This window comes from Bufo gargarizans, chromosome 1, assembly GCF_014858855.1.
Source record: "Bufo gargarizans isolate SCDJY-AF-19 chromosome 1, ASM1485885v1, whole genome shotgun sequence".
Taxonomy (NCBI): Eukaryota; Metazoa; Chordata; class Amphibia; order Anura; family Bufonidae; genus Bufo; species Bufo gargarizans.
Window position 1 is genome coordinate 127,520,448 of NC_058080.1, and position 22,840 is coordinate 127,543,287.

General features: G+C 46.1%; 1 protein-coding gene across 9 annotated transcripts in view; it reads left to right on the plus strand.

The window, feature by feature from the left end:
• Positions 1-22,840, plus strand: part of TBC1D1 (TBC1 domain family member 1) — a 226,342-nt gene that overhangs the window by 60,385 nt on the left and 143,117 nt on the right. The window contains exon 1 of one of the 9 annotated variants that reach the window (XM_044298130.1): positions 22,308-22,460. The exons of the other annotated variants lie outside the window; for them this stretch is intronic. Within the exon in view, the coding sequence (XP_044154065.1) occupies positions 22,431-22,460 (30 nt within the window). The 5' untranslated portion in view covers positions 22,308-22,430. Of the gene's footprint in view, positions 1-22,307; positions 22,461-22,840 lie in introns of those variants that run through there. 9 annotated transcript variants of the gene reach the window in all.

The following is a 22,840-nucleotide window of genomic DNA, read 5'->3' on the forward strand; positions in this document are numbered from 1 at the left end:
GCAAATGGCATTTATCATGTAGAGAAAGTGAATACAAGGCTCTTACTAATGTATTGTGATTGTCCATATTGCTTCCTCTGCTGGCTGGATTCATTTTTCTATCACATTATACACTGCTCGTTTCCAGGAGTTACGGACACCACTGCAGCACAAATACGAGGTGGCCCACGCTCCCGGCCACCGGAAAGGACATTGCTTTTCTCCTACAGCGTGCCAGCACGTCCACGGCTGCAGGATTTGCAGGGTGGTCATAACTCCTTGATACAAGCAGTGTAAAATGAATCCAGCCAGCTAAGGAGACATACCTTATTACATACCGCCTGCATTGCTGAGTGAATGTGTGGGGTTGTGTCTGCAGGTCACACAAGGAGCTGTATATGGCAGGTGGTGCGGGGAGTGACAGGCCCAGGGCAGTGGTTTTGGCTCTGTGTATCCACCCCGAGCAGGAGCCATCGCTGGCCTGCACTGTTTATGTGGGAGAGGAAGAACCTGGCAATGTTAACTCCCGAGGAGCTCTCCGCTCCTTCTCTGGACAGGTGTTTCCTAGTCAAATGCTTGAATGGAAATGATAAAAGAGAAAAAATTGTGAACGGCAGCTGAAATGTGGGGGATTCTGGAAGACCATTTTCCGAAATATTAATTCTATTAAAAAAACGGACGTTCACACAGCATTTCATCTGTAGCCCTGGACTGGTGCGTTGGTTCATACATCAGCTCGGTATAGTGTTGTGCGAACTTGTGTTTTCAAGTTCGGCGTACAAGGTTCGGGTTATCTAAGAATTCTGTTATGTATTCCGCTACCATGGACCATAATGCTACCATATGCTCTGACCATATCCGCTACCACGGACCATAAAGTAGCGGAATCCATAACGGAATTCTTATATGACCAGAACCTTGTACACCGAACTTGAGAACACGAGCGCTGTGTATACTGGGGGGTTCGCATGCTCCATATTCATAGTCTCCTTTAGAGATTATTAGCCATTGTGATTAAATTAATTGCAGTTCCTGCTTGTCTAGTCTACTTCGCATTTCCGTTTTTCACTGACATGTGCTATCCACATTTGCTTCGGACAGCGTACCCATTGAATTTGAATGTGTTTGTTCACACGGAGACATGCACTACGTTGGTATGTCATGTGGACCAAATACGCCCTGTGAAGTCTATGGAAATCGTGGACACTTCCAGGTGACATCCCTGTTGCATCTGTATTCGGTCCGTTTTTCACTGACCACTGATGGAAGATGCTTCATGGATGAAACGGACTGATTGATTTAATTTATTTCCATGGCTTTCAAATGGACGCATAAATGTAAACGAGGCCTTAGCGTGCTGCCACGCGTTCAGGTTCTTTTATGCAGTTTTTGAAGCCAAAACCAGGAGTGGATTCAAAAAAGGAGTCCGTGTCTGTTCTGTATACACCAGATTTTTGGCTTCAAAAACTGCATCTAAAAACCTGAATGTGTGGCAGCACCCTTTAGGCCTCATGCCCACAACCATATCAGTTTTTGCGGATCCGCAAAACATGGATGGTGGATGTGTGCGTTCCGCATTTTGCAGATCTGCACGTCCTTCCCTTCGTTAGAAATGTCTATTCTTGTCTGCTTTTTATTTTAGATAAATGGGACGGAAACTACAGTCGTGTGTATGAGGCCTTATTCTGTATGACTTTAGGCAGTATTAATACATTTGGCACTGAAGGGTTAAAGTGTTGTCCTTTGGGTCAGCTTCCAGTGTTTTTATCCGGGCCTGAGCTGCAGTTCCAGGCGCAGGACACATATGGATGCGCAACTTACTTTAAACAGTTATCCCTGTTTTCAACCAGCCAACCCCCCCCCCCCCCCCCCATGATATGAGCATTTAAAGGGCTTCTGTCACTCCCCCCCCCCCCCCCCAAAGTGTGTGTGTGTGTGTGTTTGTGTGTTTGTGTGTTTGTGTGTTTGTGTGTTTGTGTGTTTGTGTGTTTGTGTGTTTGTGTGTTTGTGTGTTTGTGTGTTTGTGTGTGTGTTTGTGTTTTTTTTTTTTTTTTTTTTTTTTTTTTTTTTTTTTTTTTTTTTTTTTTTTTTATACTGCGATATATCAATATATAGTCCTCTTACTCATTTTCGTTCAGTAGTTTCTTAAAAAAACTGACTTTTATATTGTGTAAATGACTTCTCTACCAGCAAGTATGGCGGCTACTTGCTGGTAGCAGCCGCATCCTCCTTTCATAAAGACGCCCCTCCTCATGTTGATTGACAGGGCCAGCGAAATTTTGAACGCAGACAGGGCTAGCCAGAGGACGAGCATGTTCGCTGGCCCTGTCGATCAACATGAGGAGGGGGCGACTTTATGAAAGGAGGATGGGGCTGCTACCAGCAAGTAGGGCGGCTAGAGAGGTAATTTACATAATATAAAAGTCATTTCTTTTTAAAGAAACTACTGAATGAAAATGAGTAAGAGGACTATATATTGAGATATTGCAGTATAAGGATTTTAAGTAGCCCAAAAAAAATATATGACTTTGGGGGGGTGACAGGCCCTTTAATGCTCTGATGCTCCCCCTTGCCCTTCGCTATATTGCGCAGGACAAGGCCTTTTTTGTTTACACTTTTCACTGCTAGGAGGAGGCTTCCACCTAGCAGTGTCCCCGGTGACATCACTGGTCCTAATGGGTGGGATTTAGCTCTGCCCTAGCCGTCTTACAGGCAAGGGAGCCATAAATCCCGCCCATTAGATCTGGCGACGTCACCGGGCTCGCTGCTAAGCAGAAGCCTCCTCCTAGCTTTACCCATGGGGTGCTGGTACGTCACTGGATATCCAGAAAAAGCCCTTTCCCTGCGTGATTCAGGGCGAGGGAGAGTATTTGAGCATGAAATGCTCCAATACTCATGTCAGAGGGGCTGAGTGGGGGGAAGATAGGGATATATATGCAGGTTCAGCTCTGAACCTGGACAAGCCCTTTAAGGGTCTGATGCTTTTCATTCTGCTGAATGGTGGCGATTAATACAACTACATACAGAGGGCTCAATGGCCCAAAACAATATAAATGAGTGCTAGCAATACATCCACAAAAAAAAAAAAATTTTTTTACAGACACCAGAAGGAGCGACGGTGGAAAGGCGTTGGGGCTTGTGGTGCCATTGTGGTCAGTATGTCCCTTTTTTATTTATTGTACTTGTGCTGCTCTCGGCGTGGGTTGTAATTGGTTTACACTGCGCACCCCGTTTTCATGTGGGTATGTGGCTGTAGTTTAATTATATTTTTATTATAGTGCTTTTATGAAGATTATGGAATTTTTTACTGATCCTATTTTGCGGTGTCTTTATTTTGTGGACTGGATGAATGGTGGGGGATGCCTTAAAGGCCCTTTACACGATCCAGTGATTGGGGCAGATACTGGGAAGGATTGTTCCCTGAAATGCTTGTTCCTGATAATTGCCCTGTGTTAAGGTGCCGCTAATCGCCTGATGAATGAGTAAACGCTTGTTCATTGGGTAAAGGCGTTGTCGACCTAAATCATTGATTCTAAACAGCGGATCGTCCTGTCTTCACAGCAATCTGCGGCCTATTTAAAGGGAACCTGTCACCGGGATTTTGTGTATAGGGCTGAGGACATGGGTTGCTAGATGGCCGCTAGCATATCCTCAATATCCAGTCCCCATAGCTCTCTGTGCTTTTATTGTGTAAAAAACATAAAGGATTTGATACATATGAAAATTACCCTGAGATGAGTCGGGGACAGGACACATCTAAGTTATCATATATAATTTATGGACTACTGTATAGCACATGTACACACATTGCCAATTCACCTCTCATCCATTGAAATAGGCTTAAGGGCCGAGAATCTCATAGATCATCGCTAACGAGCGTCCACAGCGATGATCTGGCGGTGTAAATGTAGCGCCGATTACCCAATGAACGACCAAAATGCACGTTTATTGGGTAATTGGATCGTTTGTGTGGCCTAGGAAATGCAGAGAGAAGGCCGTGGCGCTAATGTGAGCGCCGCTGCCTTCTCAAGCTGATCAGCGGGGGTCTGGGGTGTCGGATCAGATGAGGATAGGTTATCAGTATTAGGCCTCATGCACACGACCGTTGTTTGCTTCCGCGTCCATTCCGCCGATTTTAGTGTTTCAGGTGCGGACCCATTCATTTCTATGGAGCTGTTGAAAATGCGGATAGTTCACCGTTTGCCATCCGCGTCCATTGTCCGTGGTTCCAGTCCGTAAAAAAAAAAATAACCCATCCTATTTCCGTGGAAAACGGTTTGCGGACCCATTCAAGTCAATGGGACCGCTAAAAAACGCGGAGGCACACAAGATTGTCGTCCGCGTCTGTTTTATTCCAATCATTTGCATGGCAAACCTGTCTTAGACTTTTTTTTACAATCCTTTATGTCTAGTGGTCCTCCAAAAATAAAGGAAGACAAACGGAACAATGGAACCCCATTTTGCGGAACGTAACACAACAACGGTCGTGTGCATAAGGCCTTAGTCTCAGAAAACCCCTTTAATTGTGATCCTGTAGATCCGGGACAACTTGATATAACCAGAATATTCCTTTTTTGAAGATGTGTATTTTTTAAAGGGAACCTGTCACCTGGATTTTGGGTATAGAGCTGAGGACATGGGTTTCTAGATGGCCGCTAGCACATCCGCAATACCCAGTCCCCATAGCTCTGTGTGCTTTTATTGTGTCAAAAAAAACGATTTGATACATATGCAAATTAAGCTGAGATGAGTCCTGTCCCTGACTCATCTCACGTACAGGACTCATCTCAGGCTAATTTGCGTATCAATTTTTTTATTTTATTTTACACAATAAAAGCACACAGAGCTATGGGGACTGGGTATTGTGGATGTGCTAGCGGCCATCTAGCAACCCATGTCCTCAGCTCTATACCCAAAATCCCGGTGACAGGTTCCCTTTAAGTTCTGGTAGAAAATTGTAAAATCTGCGCTTGACGAGTTCCTTTTCAGCTCTCCTGTCTTGTCCCTGAGGTATGTTGTCTTTGTTCACGTCTTCCTGTTGGTGAGTCACTTCCTTGTGTTGTAGAGGAGGAGGAGGCCTGGCTATTGGTTACTCACTGCTCTGAGCACACACAGTAGGAAATGAATAGGAAACATAACTTGGGAGAAATCCCTTTGTGAGGCACGGCAGTGAGATCTGTTCTTGTTCTTCACATCTAAAAATCATTGTTTCCTGTTTTTCCCAATTTGATTATGAAATCATAAGAGCATATAACAATTTCTATCATTTGTGGCCTGGTTGACATCCGTGTTGAATTATTATTATTATTATTATTATTATTATTATTATTATTTATTATGTAGTGTGAAATACAGCTGGTTCTAGTGGTTCCTCTTGCAAAAGCAAGTTGTCATCAGAGGGGTTTTCTGAGACTTTTAGGCCTCATCCACATTCTCGTGTCAGTGAAGAAAAAAAGCATGCGCGTTGCATCCGTGAAGATGCCCGTAACGGGTCCATGTGTCTGTTTTTACCATCCGTAATTCACTGACGTTGCTCCAAAGAATCTCCTATCAGTCATCAGTGAAAAAAACGGACGCACCACGGATACCATCCGTAAGGTCCCCATGATTTTCACGGACCCATAGACTTCTATGGGCGTGCTTGGTCCGCATCACGGATCAAAGTAGTGCATGCCCCCGTGATTTATTTAGAATTTTTTTTATTGACCCATAGTCAGTAAAAAAAAAAATGCTGAAATGTGACACATTGAAATAAATGGGTACATGTGCTGTCCATGGAAAATGCGGACAGCAAGCGTCAGTGAAAAAACGGAAATGTGGACGAGGCCTTATATTGATGACCTCATTAGGATAGGTCGTCAGTATTAGATAGACAGGGGTCCATTTGGCCATATTGCTTTTGCCTTTGAATAGAGAAACTGGGTCGGGAGTTGCCAATCAGCTGGTGAGCCCTATGGCCTCGCAGCTTATGAAGCTCAGCAACGTCATTGGATAGCGGCTGTACTACAATGGGGCTGAGCTGCGCCTAGGCCATGTGACCGATGAACATGTGGCGTCTCTCCAAACAGCTGATCGGCGGGGGTTCTGAGAGTTGGACTCCCATGTATCTGATATTGATGACCTGTCTGGAGGATAGGCCATCAAAATGAAACCTCCAGAAAACCCTTTTAATCTTAGAACGTGTTATTATAACTAGGGATGAGCAAATCAACTTCGGATGAAACATCCAAAGCAGATTCGCATAAAACTTCCTTCTAATACTGTATGGAGCAGGAGCTCCGTACAGTATTAGAATGTATTGGCTCCGATGAGGCAAAGTTATTGCTTTGCGATGTCTCGCGAGACTTCGGGTAATAACTTCATAAATTAATTTGTACTGTAAAAAAAACATTTCCCGAAATGTTTTTTTTTACAGTACAAATTTATGAAGTTATTACCCGAAGTCTCGCGAGACATTGCGAAGCAATAACTTCGGCTCATCGGAGCCAATACATTCTAATGGCCCTTGCAGACGAGCGTTGGTCACGCTGCGAGTCCGCAGTGCAGCTCCCGGCCTGAACTCCCAGCGCTGCCGGGGGTCACATAGCTTTATATTGATTTATGATGCTATGTAACCCTTAGTTCTGGAATGTATCGGATAACACTGTCATAATGCTGTCACTGTTATCCAATACATTCCAGACCTCTAAGGGTTACATAGCATCAGAAATCAATATAATGCAATGCGACCCCCTCCTGCAGGGCTGGGAGGTCACGCTCGTCTGCAAGGGCCCTAATACTGTTCGGAGCTCCTGCTCCGTACAGTATTAGAACAAAGTTTTATGTGAATCTGCTTCGGATGTTTCATCCGAAGTCGATTCGCTCATCCCTAATTATAACTATTAAGAAAGACCTTCATACTCCCCATCAGGTAACAATCTCAACTATTAGGTCGGAGTAACGTTCCACCTTTAGTATTGGCTCTAAGACTCGCGTTACCTCTCCCTATTCAATACTATTTATTATAACGTCAGTTATGGAATATTGATGGTGTATTGACCACAATATAGTTCCGCCTATCCCCCTCAATGCTTGAGATCTCCAACCACCACGCTGACATGAGGGTATACGTTAACCTGGCGTGTGAGTGGCATAGAAGTACATTTTATTATATGCTCGGTCGACTGGGCGTTCCTCAATGTATTGCCCTCATTCCTAAACTGGCAGAGACAGAAGAGGTCTATGAAAATCTTTTAATAGCTACGAATCTGGCAATGGCCCCAGCCTCGTTAATGGGAAAACACTTAATTTCATAATGAATTTCTGAATCTGCCACAGCGTCTCCAAGCGTCCAGTAGTGAAGGAAATCCTATCAAACGCTATGGGGATGTTTTTAAGCCTATGGACCCGTTGTCTAGACTCTTTAGGATACCAGTATTCCCCATGAAATAATTCTGGAGCATCTTTACATTATATTGTTACTCTGTTATTTCTCTTGGAAACTTTATGAAACAATTGACAACTGGGTGTTACCATTCTTCTTTTGTCAAAGGGGCGTGAACCTATAAGTCTGCCACTGTCAGAACGGTTGGATATACTCCTACTGCATAGGGCCACTCCACACACAGTCAATTTCTTCATACATTTCTAGTAGGAATAACAGACCGAGGGAACAAAAGTAATGTAAGAAAACAAGAATTGTTGTTTCATGGGGAAAATGGTTTATTAAATAGACTTCAGGGGTCCTTTGTATGGCCACATTCACACAGTCAGTATTTGGTCAGGATTTTGCATCAGTATTTATAAGCCAAAACCAGATGTGACACCTACAGAAAAAGTATGATAGAAAGATTTGTGCCTTTTCTATGTTTTGCACCCCTTTCTGGTGTTTGCTTATAAATACCAATGAAAAATCGCGTGAAAATGGCCTAAGAAACCATAAGTGTCACGATGCGTGGTTCCAGGAGGTGGGGACGTCCGAGGCGCGCACGCCATCAGCACGCCTGGCGTCGCCCGTTCCCGTGGTAACCACACTGGGGCTGAGTGCTGAGCTGATCGCTCGACTGTATTGGAACTCAGGAGTCATGTGGCGCTGGCCACGTCACATGACTCCACTAGCGCCCTATTTAAACAGGCAATCTGCTGGCCACAGATTGCCTGTTATTAAGGTCCTTCCTGCGATATTTCTTACCTGGTTTGTTGGTGCTGTTAGACCCCTGTTTTCTTCCCAAAGTGGTCTCCTCCTTCCACAGGTCACAAGATATAGTTATCCCGTCTTTTTTTTCCTAACCCTAAAGACGAGCAGATATCTAGATTCCACAATTTAGGCGTTCAGTTCTTTATTATTTACACGCCACAGAGGAGTGGCGTATCGACAAATTTATTTATCCAGTTTGCAGGTCCAAATAGGGGTAAGAAGGCAGCCAAGAGCTCTATATCCCGCTGGATTAGATGCACCATCTCCGAGGCCTATAAAGCTTCCGGTAAAGAGGCGCCTCCATCCCTTAGAGCCCACTCGGTTAGATCGGTCTCCACTTCATGGGCTGAGAGCCTCTGCTTCGTTAGAACAAATCTGCAGGGTGGCCACCCGGAAGAGGGCCCACACCTTCACCAAGCATTATAGGGTGGATGTATTTGCCGACGAGGACTTGGCCTTTGGACGTAAGGTCCTGCGTGCTGTTGTCCCCCCCCCCCCTCCCCCTTTGTTAGGCCTCTTTCACACGGGCAATGCGGGAAAGGGTGCGTTGCGGGAACATGCACGATTTTTCAGCGCGAGTGCAAAACATTGTAATGTGTTTTGCACGCGCGTGAGAAAAATCGACATGTTTGGTACCCAAACCTGAACTTCTTCACAGAAGTTCGGGCTTGGGATCGGGGTTGTGTAGATTGTATTATTTTCCCTTATAACATGGTTATAGGGGAAAATAATAGCATTCTGAATACAGAATGCATAGTAAAATGGTGCTGGAGGGGTTAAAAAAAATAATAATAATTTCGCCTTAATCCACTTGCTCGAGCAGCCCGGCATCTCTTCTGTGCTGTGTGCAGGAAAAGGACCTGTGGTGCTGTCACTCCGGTCATCACATGATCTTTTACCATGGTGATGGATCATGTGATGACCGGAGTGATGTCACCACAGGTCCTGTTCCTCCACACAGCACAGAAGACAGACAGAAGAGATGCCGGGCTTCGCGATCAAGTGGATTAAGGGGAGTTAAAAAACAATAATTTAACCCCTCCAGCGCTATTGTACTATGCATTCTGTATTTGGAATGCTATTTTCCTTTATAACCATGTTATAAGGGAAAATAATAATGATCGGGTCTCCATCCCGATAGTCTCCTAGCAACCGTGCGTGAAAATCGCACTGCATCCGCACTTGCTTGCAGATGCTTGTGATTTTCACGCAGCCCCATTCACTTCTTCTATGGGGCCTGTGTTGCGTGGAAAACGCACAATATAGAGCATGCTGCGATTTTCACGCGACGCACAAGGGATGCGTGAAAATGACCGCTCATGTGCACAGCCCCATAGAAATGAATGGGTCTGGATTCAGTGCGGGTGCAAAGCGTTCACCCCACACATTGCACCCGCGCGGAAATCTCGCCCATGTGAAAGGGCCTTAGTTCTCTGTTATTTTTATATTTATTTATTTATTTATTTTTGCGGATCCATTGTAACAATGCCTAAAACGGACAATAATAGGATATGTTTTTATTTTTGCGGGGCTACGGAACAGACATACTGATGCGCGCAACACACGGTGTGCTGTCCGCATTTTTTGCGGACCCGTTGAAGGCTACTTTCACACTTGCGTTCAGAGCGGATCCATCTGCATTAAATAGTAAAAAGAATTCTAAGTGTGAAAGTAGCCTGAACGGATCCATCCAGACTTTACATTGAAAGTCAATGGGGGATGGATCAGTTTGAAAATTGAGCCATAGTGTGTCATATTCAAACGTATCCGTCCCCATTGACTTACATTGTAAGTCTGGACGGATCCGCATGCCTCCGCGCGGCCAGGCGGACACCCGAACGCTGCTAGCAGCGTTCAGATGTCCGCCTGCTGAGCGCAGCGGAGGCTGAACGCTGCCAGACTGATGCATTCTGAGCGGATCCGCGTCCACTCAGAATGCATTAGGGCTGGACGGATGCGTTCAGGGCCGCTTGTGAGCCTTTGAATGGAACTTACAAGCGGAGCCCCGAACGCTAGTGTGAAAGTAGCCTGAAATGAATGGGTCCACATCCTATCCGCAAAAAACGGAACGGACACAGAAACAAAGTTTGTGTGCATGTAAATTGTGTTCCCTGGGATATAGATTTATTGATTTATTTTTTTACAAATGGTTCTAAAGACCTGAAAGTGCTCTGTTTCTTTCATATGCAAAATTCTAAGACATAACCTTTAATAGATGCTTCTTTAAGAGTTTCCTAAGGCCTCATGCACGCGGCCGTTGTTCCGTTTTCCGTTTTTTTCCATGGACCCATTGACTTTCAATGGGTCCGTGGAAAAATCGGAAAATGCTCCGTTTGGCATCTGCGTCCGTGATCCGTGTTTCCAGTTCGTGAAAAAATATGACCTGTCCTATTTTTTTTCACGGACCCATTCAAGTCAATGGGTCCATGAAAAATCACGGCTGCACACGAGATTGTCATCAGTGTTCGTGATCCGTGTCCATTTTTTCCTATCATTTCAAAGGCAAACTTGACATTTATTATTAAAGCGCCATTCATTCCATAGCGCTGTACATATGATAAGGGGTGCACATACATAACACAGACAATTGCACTAATCATAAACAAGACGAGTTACAGACTGGTAGAGAAGGAGAGAGGGCCCTGCCCGTGAAGGCTTACAATCTACATGGTATGGGAGAAGGACACAGTAGGTGCGGGTTAAGTTGGTCATAGCGGTATAGAACCTGTGTGAAGTTGGCACCCCATGTTCTTAAATTTCAAAAAGAAATACACCATTCGTTTATGCTACGTTTGTGCTGGTTTGTGCCGCAAAAATGAACGTTTGTGCCGGTTCGGTTCCTTTGATATTGCGCGTTAGATTTTTATGAAGCCCCGCCCATTTTCCACCCCATGTTCTTAAATTTCAAAAAGAAATACACCTTTCGTTTGTGCTGCGTTTGTGCTGGTTTGTGCTGCAAAAATTAACGTTTGCGCCGCTTTGGTTTCCGAGATATTGCATGCTTGATTTTCTGAAACCCCGCCCATTCTCCACCCCATGTTCTTAAATTTCTAAAATAAATACACCATTCGTTTGTGCTGCATTTGTGCTGGTTTGTGCTGCAAAAATGAACGTTTGCGCCGCTTTGGTTTCCGAGATATTGTGCGCTTGATTTGCTGAAATCCCGCCTACTTTCCACCCCATGTTTTTAAATTTCAAAAAGAAATACACCATTCGTTTGTGCTGCGTTTGTGCTGGTTTGTGCCGCAAAAATGAACGTTTCTGCCGGTTCAGTTCCTGAGATATTGCGCGTTAGATTTTTATGAAGCCCCGCCTATTTTCCACCCCATGTTCTTAAATTTCAAAAAGAAATACACCGTTCGTTTGTGCTGGTTTGTGCTGCAAAAATTTACGTTTGCGCAGCTTTGGTTTCCGAGATATTGCGCTTGATTTGCTGAAACCCTGCCCACTTTCCACCCCATGTTCTTAAATTTCAAAAAGAAATACACCATTCGTTTGTGCTGGTTTGTGCTGCAAAAATTAACGTTTGCGCCGCTTTCGTTTCCGAGATATTGCGTGCTTGATTTGCTGAAACCCCGCCCACTTTCCACCCCATGTTTTTAAATTTCAAAAATAAATACACCATTCGTTTGTGCTGCGTTTGTGCTGGTTTGTGCTGCAAAAATGAACGTTTGCGCCACTTTGGTTTCCGAGATATTGCGCGCTTGATTTGCTGAAACCCCGCCCACTTTCCACCCCATGCTCTTAAATTTCAAAAAGCAATACATCTTTCGTTTGTGCTGCGTTTGCGCTGCAAAAATGAACGTTTACGCCGCTTTGGTTTCCGAGATATTGCGTGCTTGATTTGATGAAACCCCTCCCACTTTCCACCCCATGTTTTTAACCCTGACTCTAGACCCCCCAGGTGTGCTGCAGCTTGCCCCCCTCCCGCCCCCTTTCACAACTTTTTTTGGGGCACAAGCATATTATATATTTTTTTTGCGTATGCTGACTGTGGCCGGGACTCTTAGCGTCACTGTTAGCGCATCAGTCAAGAAACCTAGTGTCAGGCATTACTGGAGTGGGGACGTCCTCTACAGACCCCACTTTACAATTATGCAGATAATGCAGCATGTCCCCCCCCCAAGGTGATCCTGCCTATGACCGCCTGTACAAAATCAGGTCGGTCATCGATCACTTTGGGGCCAAATTTGTGGAGGCCTATGTACCTGGAAGGGAAGTCGCGGTTGATGAGTCTCTCATTGCTTTCAAGGGGAGACTCATTATCCGCCAGTATGTTCCCTCTAAGCGGAAGAGGTATGGCGTGAAGCTGTACAATCTTTGTGAGAGTACCTCAGGGTGCACTTACACGTTTCGTGTGTACGAGGGGCGTACGAGGGGCGTGATTCCCGTATCTAACCCCCAGAAGGTTCCCCCACTCTGGGTGTTAGCGGGAAACTTGTGTGGGACCTTATGCACCCACTGCTAGATAAGGGCTATCACCTGCACGTGGATAACTTTTATACTAGTATCCCCATAGTTTTATATCCGATTGTCAGGGGCTAAAATGGGGAAGGGGAACATAAATGTAGTACTCCATGGAAGTGTGGTACTCCTTGAAGCAACCAATAATGCAGAGGCCCGGATGATCGGGTCACGTGTCACATTGAGTAGTGGTGTCCTTCCGTATCCCCCTCCTGTGACACACTCTGCACCTTTTTTGGGTCCGCCCTTTCTAGTATGAGGGACCACACCTGGAAAGTGTTGGCCAGGGACGATCTGGGTGCCTCCAGTTCCCGAGGTACTCTGGCCTGCTCTTTCCCGGTCAGAAAAGATCAGGTCCTTGAGGACTGCCTCATAGAACTGGAGGAATGTCCCTGTGTTGCCAGCGCTCCGGGACAGCACAAAAGAGTTGTACAAGGCAACCTGCACCAAGCAGACCGCAACTTTTTTATACCATGCCCGGGTTTTGCGCATAGCGTTATATGGCTTGAGGACTTGATCAGAGAGATCAACTCCTCCCATATATAGATTGTAGTCGACGATGCAATCAGGCTTGAGGACCGTTGCTGCGGTACCTCGCACAGGGACAGGGGTGATGCCGTTACCGTGAATTGTGGACAGCATAAGGACATCCCTCTTGTCCTTATGCCTGACCAGCAACAGGTTTCCACTGGTAAGTGCACGGGTCGCACCCCTAGGGATAGGTACCTGGAGGGGGTGGCCAGGGAGGCCGCGTTGATTTTTCCGCACAGTCCCACAAGCGAACGTGGATCTGGCGGCAAGAGACTGGAACAAGGGGATACTAGTATAAAAGTTATCCACGCAAAAGGTGGTAACCCTTATTTAGCAGTGGGTGCATAAGGTCCCACACAAGTTTCCCGCTAACACCCAGAGTGGGGGGACATTCTGGGGGTTGAATACGGGAATCTCGCCCCTTGTACACACGAAACTTGTAAGTGCACCCTGAGGTACTCTCACAAAGTTTGTACAGCTTCACGCCATACCTCGCCCGCTTAGAGGGAACATACTGGCGGATAATGAGTCTCCCCTTGAAAGCAATGAGAGACTCATCAACCGCGACTTCCCTTCCAGGTACATAGACCTGCACAAATTTGGCCCCAAAGTGATCGATGACCGACCTGATTTTGTACAGGCGGGATCACCTTGGGGGGACATGCTGCATTATCTGCATAATTGTAAAGTGGGGTCTGGTAGAGGACATCCCCACTCCAGTAATGCCTGACACTAGGTTTCTTGACTAGGCCCATATGCAGCACGAGGCCCCAAAACGTCCTCATCTTGGCTGCACGGACCAGAGTCCAGCCACCGGGCCTAGCCAAAAAGGAGCCCGGATGTTGAGCAATGAACTGTGGGGCGTACAGGTTCGTCTGCTCCAACATCAGATTCACAAAGGGGTCACTGAAAAAAAGACTAAAGTAGTCGCATTCAGTGAAGCCCACTGTGGAAATCTGGATTCCTGGTTGGCCTACAAAATCAGGAATCACGGGCTCAAAACGCTCTGGGGTATACCAGACAAGTTCACCGGTAGGGGGCTCCGGTGGTCTTAACTGGTGGGCCGGAAAACTAGTACGAGCCCCAGAGCTTCTCGTACTAGTGTGGGCCACAGGGTCCATAGCATGGCGGTCTCCTTGCTCCACCTGGCGGCGTCTCCGCCGCCTTGGGGTCTCATCATCAAAAGGAAAGACGCGGATGACAAAAGGAAAGTGGGGTTATCCTCGTCCTCACTGGGGCTCTCGGACTCGGAGGCAAGCTGGGCATATGCCGCCTAGAACATCCGGCAGGCCATAGGGGAGTGTGTGTGTGTGATAAACTTTATTTGGTGTGCGTGTGTGTGGGGGGACGGGTGTTCGGGAACTTACCCTAAACCTTACAGACAAAAAAATAAGACCCAAAAATTTGTTTTTTTTATTTTATTCAAACTCGCTGATCAACCGTCCGAAGTTGATCAGCGGTGGGGCGTGCGATGCGCTAACAGTGACGCTAAGAGTCCCGGCCACAGTCAGCATACGCAGAAAAAAATATATAATATGCTTGTGCCCCAAAAAAAGTTGTGAAAGGGGGCGGGAGGGGGGCAAGCTGCAGCACACCTGGGGGGTCTAGAGTCAGGGTTAAAAACATGGGGTGGAAAGTGGGCGGGGTTTCATCAAATCAAGCACGCAATATCTCGGAAACCAAAGCGGTGCAAACGTTCATTTTTGCAGCACAAACCAGCACAAACGCAGCACAAACGAATGGTGTATTTATTTTTGAAATTTTAAAACATGGGGTGGAAAGTGGGCGGGGTTTCAGCAAATCGAGCGCAATATCTCGGAAACCAAAGCGGCGCAAACGTTAATTTTTGCAGCACAAACGAACGGTGTATTTCTTTTTGAAATTTAAGAACATGGGGTGGAAAATGGGCGGGGCTTCATAAAAATCTAACGCGCAATATCTCAGGAACTGAACCGGCAGAAACATTCATTTTTGCAGCACAAACGCAGCACAAACGAATGGTGTATTTCTTTTTGAAATTTAAAAACATGGGGTGGAAAGTGGGCGGGGTTTCAGCAAATCAAGCGCACAATATCTCGGAAACCAAAGCGGCGCAAACGTTCATTTTTGCAGCACAAACGCAGCACAAACGAATGGTGTATTTATTTTTGAAATTTAAGAACATGGGGTGCCAACTTCACACAGGTCGGTATAGAGGCAGCAGGGTCACTGGTTGTAGGCTTGTCTGTAGAGGTGGGTTTTCAGGTTTCTTTTGAATGATTCCACTGTAGGTGAGAGTCTGATATGTTGGGGGAGCGAGTTCCAGACTACGGGGGATGCACGGGAGAAATCTTGGAGTCGATTGTGGGAAGAGGCGATAAGAGGAGAGGAGAGAAGGAGGTCTTGTGAGGATCGGAGAGTGCGTGTGGGGGTGTATCGGGAAAGTAGCTCAGAGATGTAGGGAGGGGACAGGTTATGGACGGCCTTGTATGTATTTGTTCAGTACTTTGAAGTGGATTTGTTGGGCAATGGGGAGCCAGTGAAGGGATTGGCAGAGGGGAGAGGCAGAGGAGTAATAAGGTGAGAGGTGGATTAGTCGGGCAGCGGAGTTGAGGATAGATTGGATGGGTGCGAGGGTGCTAGATGGAAGGCCACAGAGGAGAATGTTGCAGTAGTCTAGGCGGGAGACTTAGGCCTCGTTCACACTTCAGTGTTTGGTCAGTGATTTCCATCAGTGATTTGTGAGCCAAAACCAGGTGCAGCTCTAAACATAGAACAGGAGCAGATCTTTCCCTTCTACCTAATGTCTATGGAGGCTCCACTTCTGGTTTTGGCTCACAAATCACTGATGGAAATCACTGACCAAACACTGAAGTGTGAACTAGGCCTTAAGCTACTTTCACACTAGCGTTCGATCATAATAATGCAGACGGAGGCTCCGTTCAGAACGGATCCGTCTGCATTATATTGGCAAAAAAAAGCTAGTGTGAAATTAGCCTGAGCGGATCCGTCCAGACTTTTACATTGAAAGTCAATAGGGGACGGATCCGTTTGAAGATTGAGCCATATTGTGGCATCTTCAAACGGATCCGTCCCCATTGACTTACATTAGAAGTCTGGACGGATCCACACGGCCAGGCGGACACCCGAACGCTGCAAGCAGCGTTCAGGTGTCCGCCTGCTGAGCGGAGGCTGAACGCCGCCAGACTGATGCAGTCTGAGCGGATCCGCATCCATTCAGACTGCATCAGGGCTGGACGGAAGCGTTCGGGTCCGCTCGTGAGCCCCTTCAAACGGAGCTCACGAGCAGACAGCCGAACGCTAGTGTGAAACTAGCCTTAGATTTTTTTATTTTTTTTTCATGTCCGTGGATCCTCTAAAAATCAAGGAAGACCCACGGAAGAAAAAACGGACACTGATCACGGAACAGAAACCGTTTTTGCGGACCGCAAAAAAACCCCATCAGTGTGCATATATATAAATTTTTGTCTAATATATTTGCTCATATACCTCCCGCCATTGAGCAGGGGGCTGGTACCTGCACGCTCACTACCTGTTCCCTACTGGCTAGTCCCTGGGATATTGTGCTCCAAAATAAGATTGCAAATAGTTTTGGGGATGGATAATCTATATATTTTTAGTACCTTGTGCTCTCATTGTGCACATTCCTGGTGCATTACAAGATGTTATAGGTGGCGGGCTTCTGTAACGGCAGGGGAAAGTTTGGGCAATTGGATGTACAGTGTGGTTATGTAAGCCTTCAGGCTGCCAAAAATACAACATGTAATATGATTACTGAAAACCAGAGAATAGCAGCGGCTGTTCTTCTAGAATATACACACATAGCTGTATCAGCTGATTTCGGGATGAGAGCCGCCTATTGTTTATCCTGAGAAAACCCTTGGTCGACATCTTTTCTAGCGTCCAAATGGTCAACATGGAGTTTTCCAGGACTGGATCATGGACAGGACACTAGTATCATACTTGCGGGGGTCTGACTCCTGGGACCCTCACCAACCAGCAGACTGAAGGGGCTGCGTCCCCTGTATTGGTTACCAGGCACATGCATTTTACAGCGTCTGTGTTTGGTACTGCAGCTCAGTGCAAGTGACTGGGACTGAACTGCAATACTAGGCGCAGGCACTACAATGTATCCATGCCTGGTAAAAAAAAATGTATGAAGTACGTGTGCCGAAACGCTGCTGTTCAGGTAGGGATAGGCCATCAATATCTAGTTGTGGAAAACTCTGTTAAAGGGGTTGTCCGGATTCAGAGCTGAACCTGGACATATTCCCCTTCTTCTCCCAGGCAGCCCCTCTGAGTGGAGCATCGGAGCATTTCGTGCTTCGATGCTCTGCCTCGGCCTGTGCTGAACCGCGCAGGACAAGGGCTGTTTTGTTAATATTTCTACACTGCTAGGCTGAGGCTTCTGCCTAGCAGTGTTCCCAGTGACGAAACCGGCACTAATGGGCAGGCTAGCCTAGGACCTATGGCTCCCATCTGTCCCAGATCCAGGGGGACAGACCTAGTTTTCAGATGTTGTCCAGGGACTAAAATCCTGGAGTTGTCCGGGGTACCACACGGCTGCTCAGGACTGGGCCCTTCATCAGGACAGGGAGGCATCTCTATGGAGGAGGAGGAAGATGATACAGGTTAATGTGGGTATTGAGAACCAGAGCACAGCAGTCTGAGGCACCAAAATATCTACGGGTGATGACACGCCACTTTATCAGGCCTCGACCCCTTTCATATGGCACCCTGCCCCTGATATAAAAAATACAGGTCAGCAGCATCCCCTTCAATATTTTTTTTTTGGGTGGGAATAAGCATGGTTAGAGGTGTGGCTTAAAAGGATATTCTATATCCTGTGCACAGGATAGCATACAGCTATTAGATCAGTGGTGTCCACCAATCGCGAAAACAGGGGTCCCAAAATGAGTGGAGTGACTGGTTTAGCATTTGTTATGCTGGTTCATTCTCCTCGTGATCATTGGGATCCCCCCGATCTAATAGTTATCTCCAATCCACAGTATAGGGCAGGGATCAGCATCCTTTGACACTCCAGCTGTGGCGAAACCACAACTCCCAGCATGCACACCTCCTTGGCTGTTCTCAGAACTCCCAGAGAAGTGAATGGAGCATGCTGGGAGTCGTAGTTTCACCACAGCTGGAGTGCCGGAGGTTGCTGATCCCTGGTATAGGGGATAACGTCCTAATTCCAGAATGCCCCTTTAATATAAAAAAAAAAAAATAATTGCCACGCATACTTCATGGCGTTTGTTCTCCTTCCCGGTGTCTGAAAGTTGGGAGGTACAACATAACCTCGCCGATACAATCCTCCACCCAGGCTATACCAGGTCAGTTCTCGCCCATTATACCGCTGCTGAAGTAGAGATAGTAACCAGGATAACGGTTTTATTGTGTCATCTTCTGTATTATGCAGCTAGTAAATAATTTTACCTTTTTTTTTAAAATGACTGTCGTGTATAGTTACTACTTAAAGGGGGCATTCGCATGCACATCCAATCTCCATATTTTGCGTATCGGATGCGGACCTACTCATTTTAATGTGGTTGCAAAAGATGCGGACAACACACCATGTGCTGTTCGTTCCCCACTGAAAAAATATATAAAAATGTCCTGTTGTCCAAGCTCCTTTTGAAATGACTTGTTCTGCAAGAGGACCTGTAAAAATAAATAAATAACGGAAGCGGAAGAAAAGTACATTTGTGTGCATGATCCCTATTACAGAGGGCGATCTATCTATTGCCAATTCTCAGTGCAACTCTCAAGATCTGAGGAGGACCAGTTACTTTAGAGCAGAGGTGCACAACCTGCACCCCGGGGACTGCATGCGGTCCTTGATACCATTCTGTGTGGCCCCCAGCCATCTGGTGACAACCCCATTTGTTTGAAAGCTCCATTAACCACTTCAACCCCGCTAGCTGAAACCCCCTTAATGACCAGGCCACTTTTTACACTTCTGCACTACACTACTTTCACCGTTTATTGCTCGGTCATGCAACTTGGCACCCAAATGAATTTTACCTCCTTTTCTTCTCACTAATAGAGCTTTCATTTGGTGGTATTTTATTGCTGCTGACATTTTTACTTTTTTTGTTATTAATCAAAATTTAACGATTTTTTTTTTTTTTGCAAAAAAGACATTTTTCACTTTCAGTTGTAAAATTTTGCAAAAAAAACGACATCCATATATACATTTTTCACTAAATTAATTGTTCTACATGTCTTTGATAAAAAAAAAAAGTAAAAGTTATAGCGTTTACACACTATGGTACAAAAATGTGAATTTCTGCTTTTTGAAGCAGCTCTGACTTTCTGAGCACCTGTCATGTTTCCTGAGGTTCTACAATGCCCAGACAGTAGAAACACCCCACAAATGACCCCATTTCGGAAAGTAGACACCCTAAGGTATTCACTGATGGGCATAGTGAGTTCATAGAACTTTTTATTTTTTGTCACAAGTTAGCGGAAAATGATGATTTTTTTTTTTTCTTACAAAGTCTCATATTCCACTAACTTGTGACAAAAAATAAAAACTTCCATGAACTCACTATGCCTATCACAAAATACCTTGGGGTGTCTTCTTTCCAAAATGGGGTCACTTGTAGGGGTAGTTATACTGCCCTGGCATTCTAGGGGCCCAGATGTGTAAGAAGTAGTTTGCAATCAAAATCTGTAAAAAATGACCGGTGAAATCCGAAAGGTGCACTTTGGAATGTGGGTCCCCTTGCCCACCTAGGCTGCAAAAAAGTGTCACACATCTGGTATCGCCGTACTCAGGAGAAGTTGGGGAATGTGTTTTGGGGTGTCATTTTACATATACCCATGCTGGGTGAGAGAAATATCTCGGCAAAAGACAACTTTTCCCTTTTTTTTTTTTTTTTTTTTTTTATACAAAGTTGGCATTTGACCAAGATATTTAGCTCACCCAGCATGGGTATATGTATAATGACACCCCAAAACACATCCCCCAACTTCTCCTGAGTACGGCGATACCACATGTGTGACACTTTTTTGCAGACTAGATGCGCAAAGCGGCCCAAATTCCTTTTAGGAGGGCATTTTTAGACATTTGGATCCCAGACTTCTTCTCACGCTTTAGGGCCCCTAAAAAGCCAGGGCAGTATAAATACCCTACATGTGACCCCACTTTGGAAAGAAGACACCCCAAGGTATTCAATGAAGGGCATGGCGAGTTCATAAAATTATTTTTTTTGCATAAGTTAGCGGAAATTTTTTATTTTTCTCAAAGTCTCACTTTCCGCTAACTTGGGACAAAAATTTCAATCTTTCATGGACTCAATATGCCTCTCACGGAATACCTTGGGGTGTCTTCTTTCCGAAATGGGGTCACATGTGGGGTATTTATACTGCCCTGGCTTTTTAAAGGCCCTAAAGCGTGAGAAGAAGTCTGGAATATAAATGTCTAAAAATGTTTACGCATTTGGATTCCGTGAGGGGTATGGTGCGTCCATGTGAGATTTTATTTTTTGACACAAGTTAGTGGAATATGAGACTTGGTAAGAAAAAACAAACAAAAAAAAATATAAAAATATTTCCGCTAACTTGGGCCAAAAAAATGTCTGAATGGAGCATGACAGGGGGGTGATCAATGACAGGGGGGGTGATCAATGACAGGGGGGGTGATCACCCATATAGACTCCCGGATCACCCCCCTGTCATTGATCACCCCCCTGTAAGGCTTCATTCAGACGTCCGTATGATTTTTACGGATACATGGATCGGATCTGTAAAACACATACGGACGTCTGAATGGAGCCTTACAGGGGGGTGATCAGGGAGTGTATATGAGGTGATCACCCCCCTGTAAGGCTCCATTCAGACGTCCGTATGTGTTTTGCGGATCCGATCCATGTATCCGTGGATCCGTAAAAATCATACGGACGTCTGAATGGAGCCTGACAGGGGGGTGATCAGGGAGTCTGTATGGGGTGATCAGTGGTTCATAAGGGGTTAATAAGTGACAGGGGGGAGAGTGTAGTGTAGTGGTGTTTGGTGCTACTTTAGTGAGCTGCCTGAGTCCTCTGGTGGTCGATCCAAACAAAAGGGACCACCAGAGGACCAGGTAACAGGTATATTAGACGCTGTTACGAAAGCCTGTGTGCGCGCGTTCACAGGAAATCTCGGCTCTCGCGGGAGGACGCGTATATGCGTCCACCCAGAAGAGCAGGGCCGTCGCCAGTACGGCGGTCCTGTAGCGGTTAAGGGGCGTTCCCATCTCAGACAATAGGGGCATATCGCTAGGATATGCCCCCATTGTCTGATAGGTGCGGGTCCCTCCACTAGGACCCGCACCTATATCGAGAACGGAGCCCCAAAAGTGAAGGAAGGCGCACTGTGCATGCGCAGCCGCCCTCCATTCATTTCTATGGGGCCGCCGAAAATGGCCGAGCCCTGTCTCGGCTATTTCCGTCGGCCTCATAGAAATGCATGGAAGCATGGGCTGCGCGTGCGCGGTACGCTCCCATTCACTTCTATAGGAGAGGCAGGGATTAGCGCTTGGTGGTGGACGGACCACGGGAAATCTGGGGTCCTCCAGCCACAGCGCTCCCTGCTCCGTTCTCGATATGTGTGGGTCCCACCGCTATCAGGCAATGGTATACCCGCATGGTCTATGATGGGAATACCCCTTTAACTCCATGCGCTGTACATCTAAGAGAGGTTTCACATACAGCAATGTGCATGAACTTAGTAACGACTGGTACAGAGGGGGGAGAGGACCCTGCCATCCAGAGCTTATATGGGGTCTGTTAGGTTTCCATCAGAGAGCGCAGCATTTGTGTGGACAAAATGGTGGAAAAAGTAGGAATATAAATCTTGTTTCTAATCTCCCTCACAAAGCTTTTCTAGCCTCTTGCATTAAACTATGAGGCGGCCCTTCCATTGTGGTTTGTGTCACCCGATCCATGGAGACAGGGGGCCCGATTGTCACGGTGCTGCTGTCAGACCCGCTGCTGAGACATCAGTTTCCTGACTCATGGGAGACACTTTCACCTCCCGAAAACTTTTTTTTTTTTTTTTCTGTAATTGAACAGGCGGGATCTGTGAAAACTTGCTGGGTCAACTCTTTCCCCTCCCAGTTCTCAGACTGGGATGTCTTAGGCACAATGACATCATGCTGGCTGTGGGAAGCGATCAGTCAGCTGCAGGATGGGGCTCCCTGGGGCCAGGACTTCATGTGTGACCCCTGGTCTCCAGCACGATGCCTATGGCTGTAGCCTGTGACCTGTGGAGGAGAGCTGCCCTCTGCTGAGACATGTCTCCTTTATTTAGTTGGGTGGCTAAGGTGAGTGGGATTCATTTATTCCCTGCAGACATGGTGTGTATTCTGCAGCTCGCTGCATTCGCTGCTGCACTCCTGAGCAGACACGTACAGGCGGTAGTGTTTTCTGACATCGTGCGGTTTTTAGCAATACTTCAGTGCTTTGAGGAAGTTGGTAACCATTTCCATTGAATTTGCATGCAATAGTCTTGTTCTGTAGTTGTGCTTGTATCACCTCTTAAATGAGAAGTGCGCAGCTCTGGTGCTACAAAAAGTCACTAAGGGCTCATGCACACGGATCTGCAAAACACGGATACCTATTTTGTGGAACAGAATGTCCGGCCCATAATAGAACTGTCCTATCCTTGTCCGTAATGTTTAATTATTATTTTTTTTCTATGTTC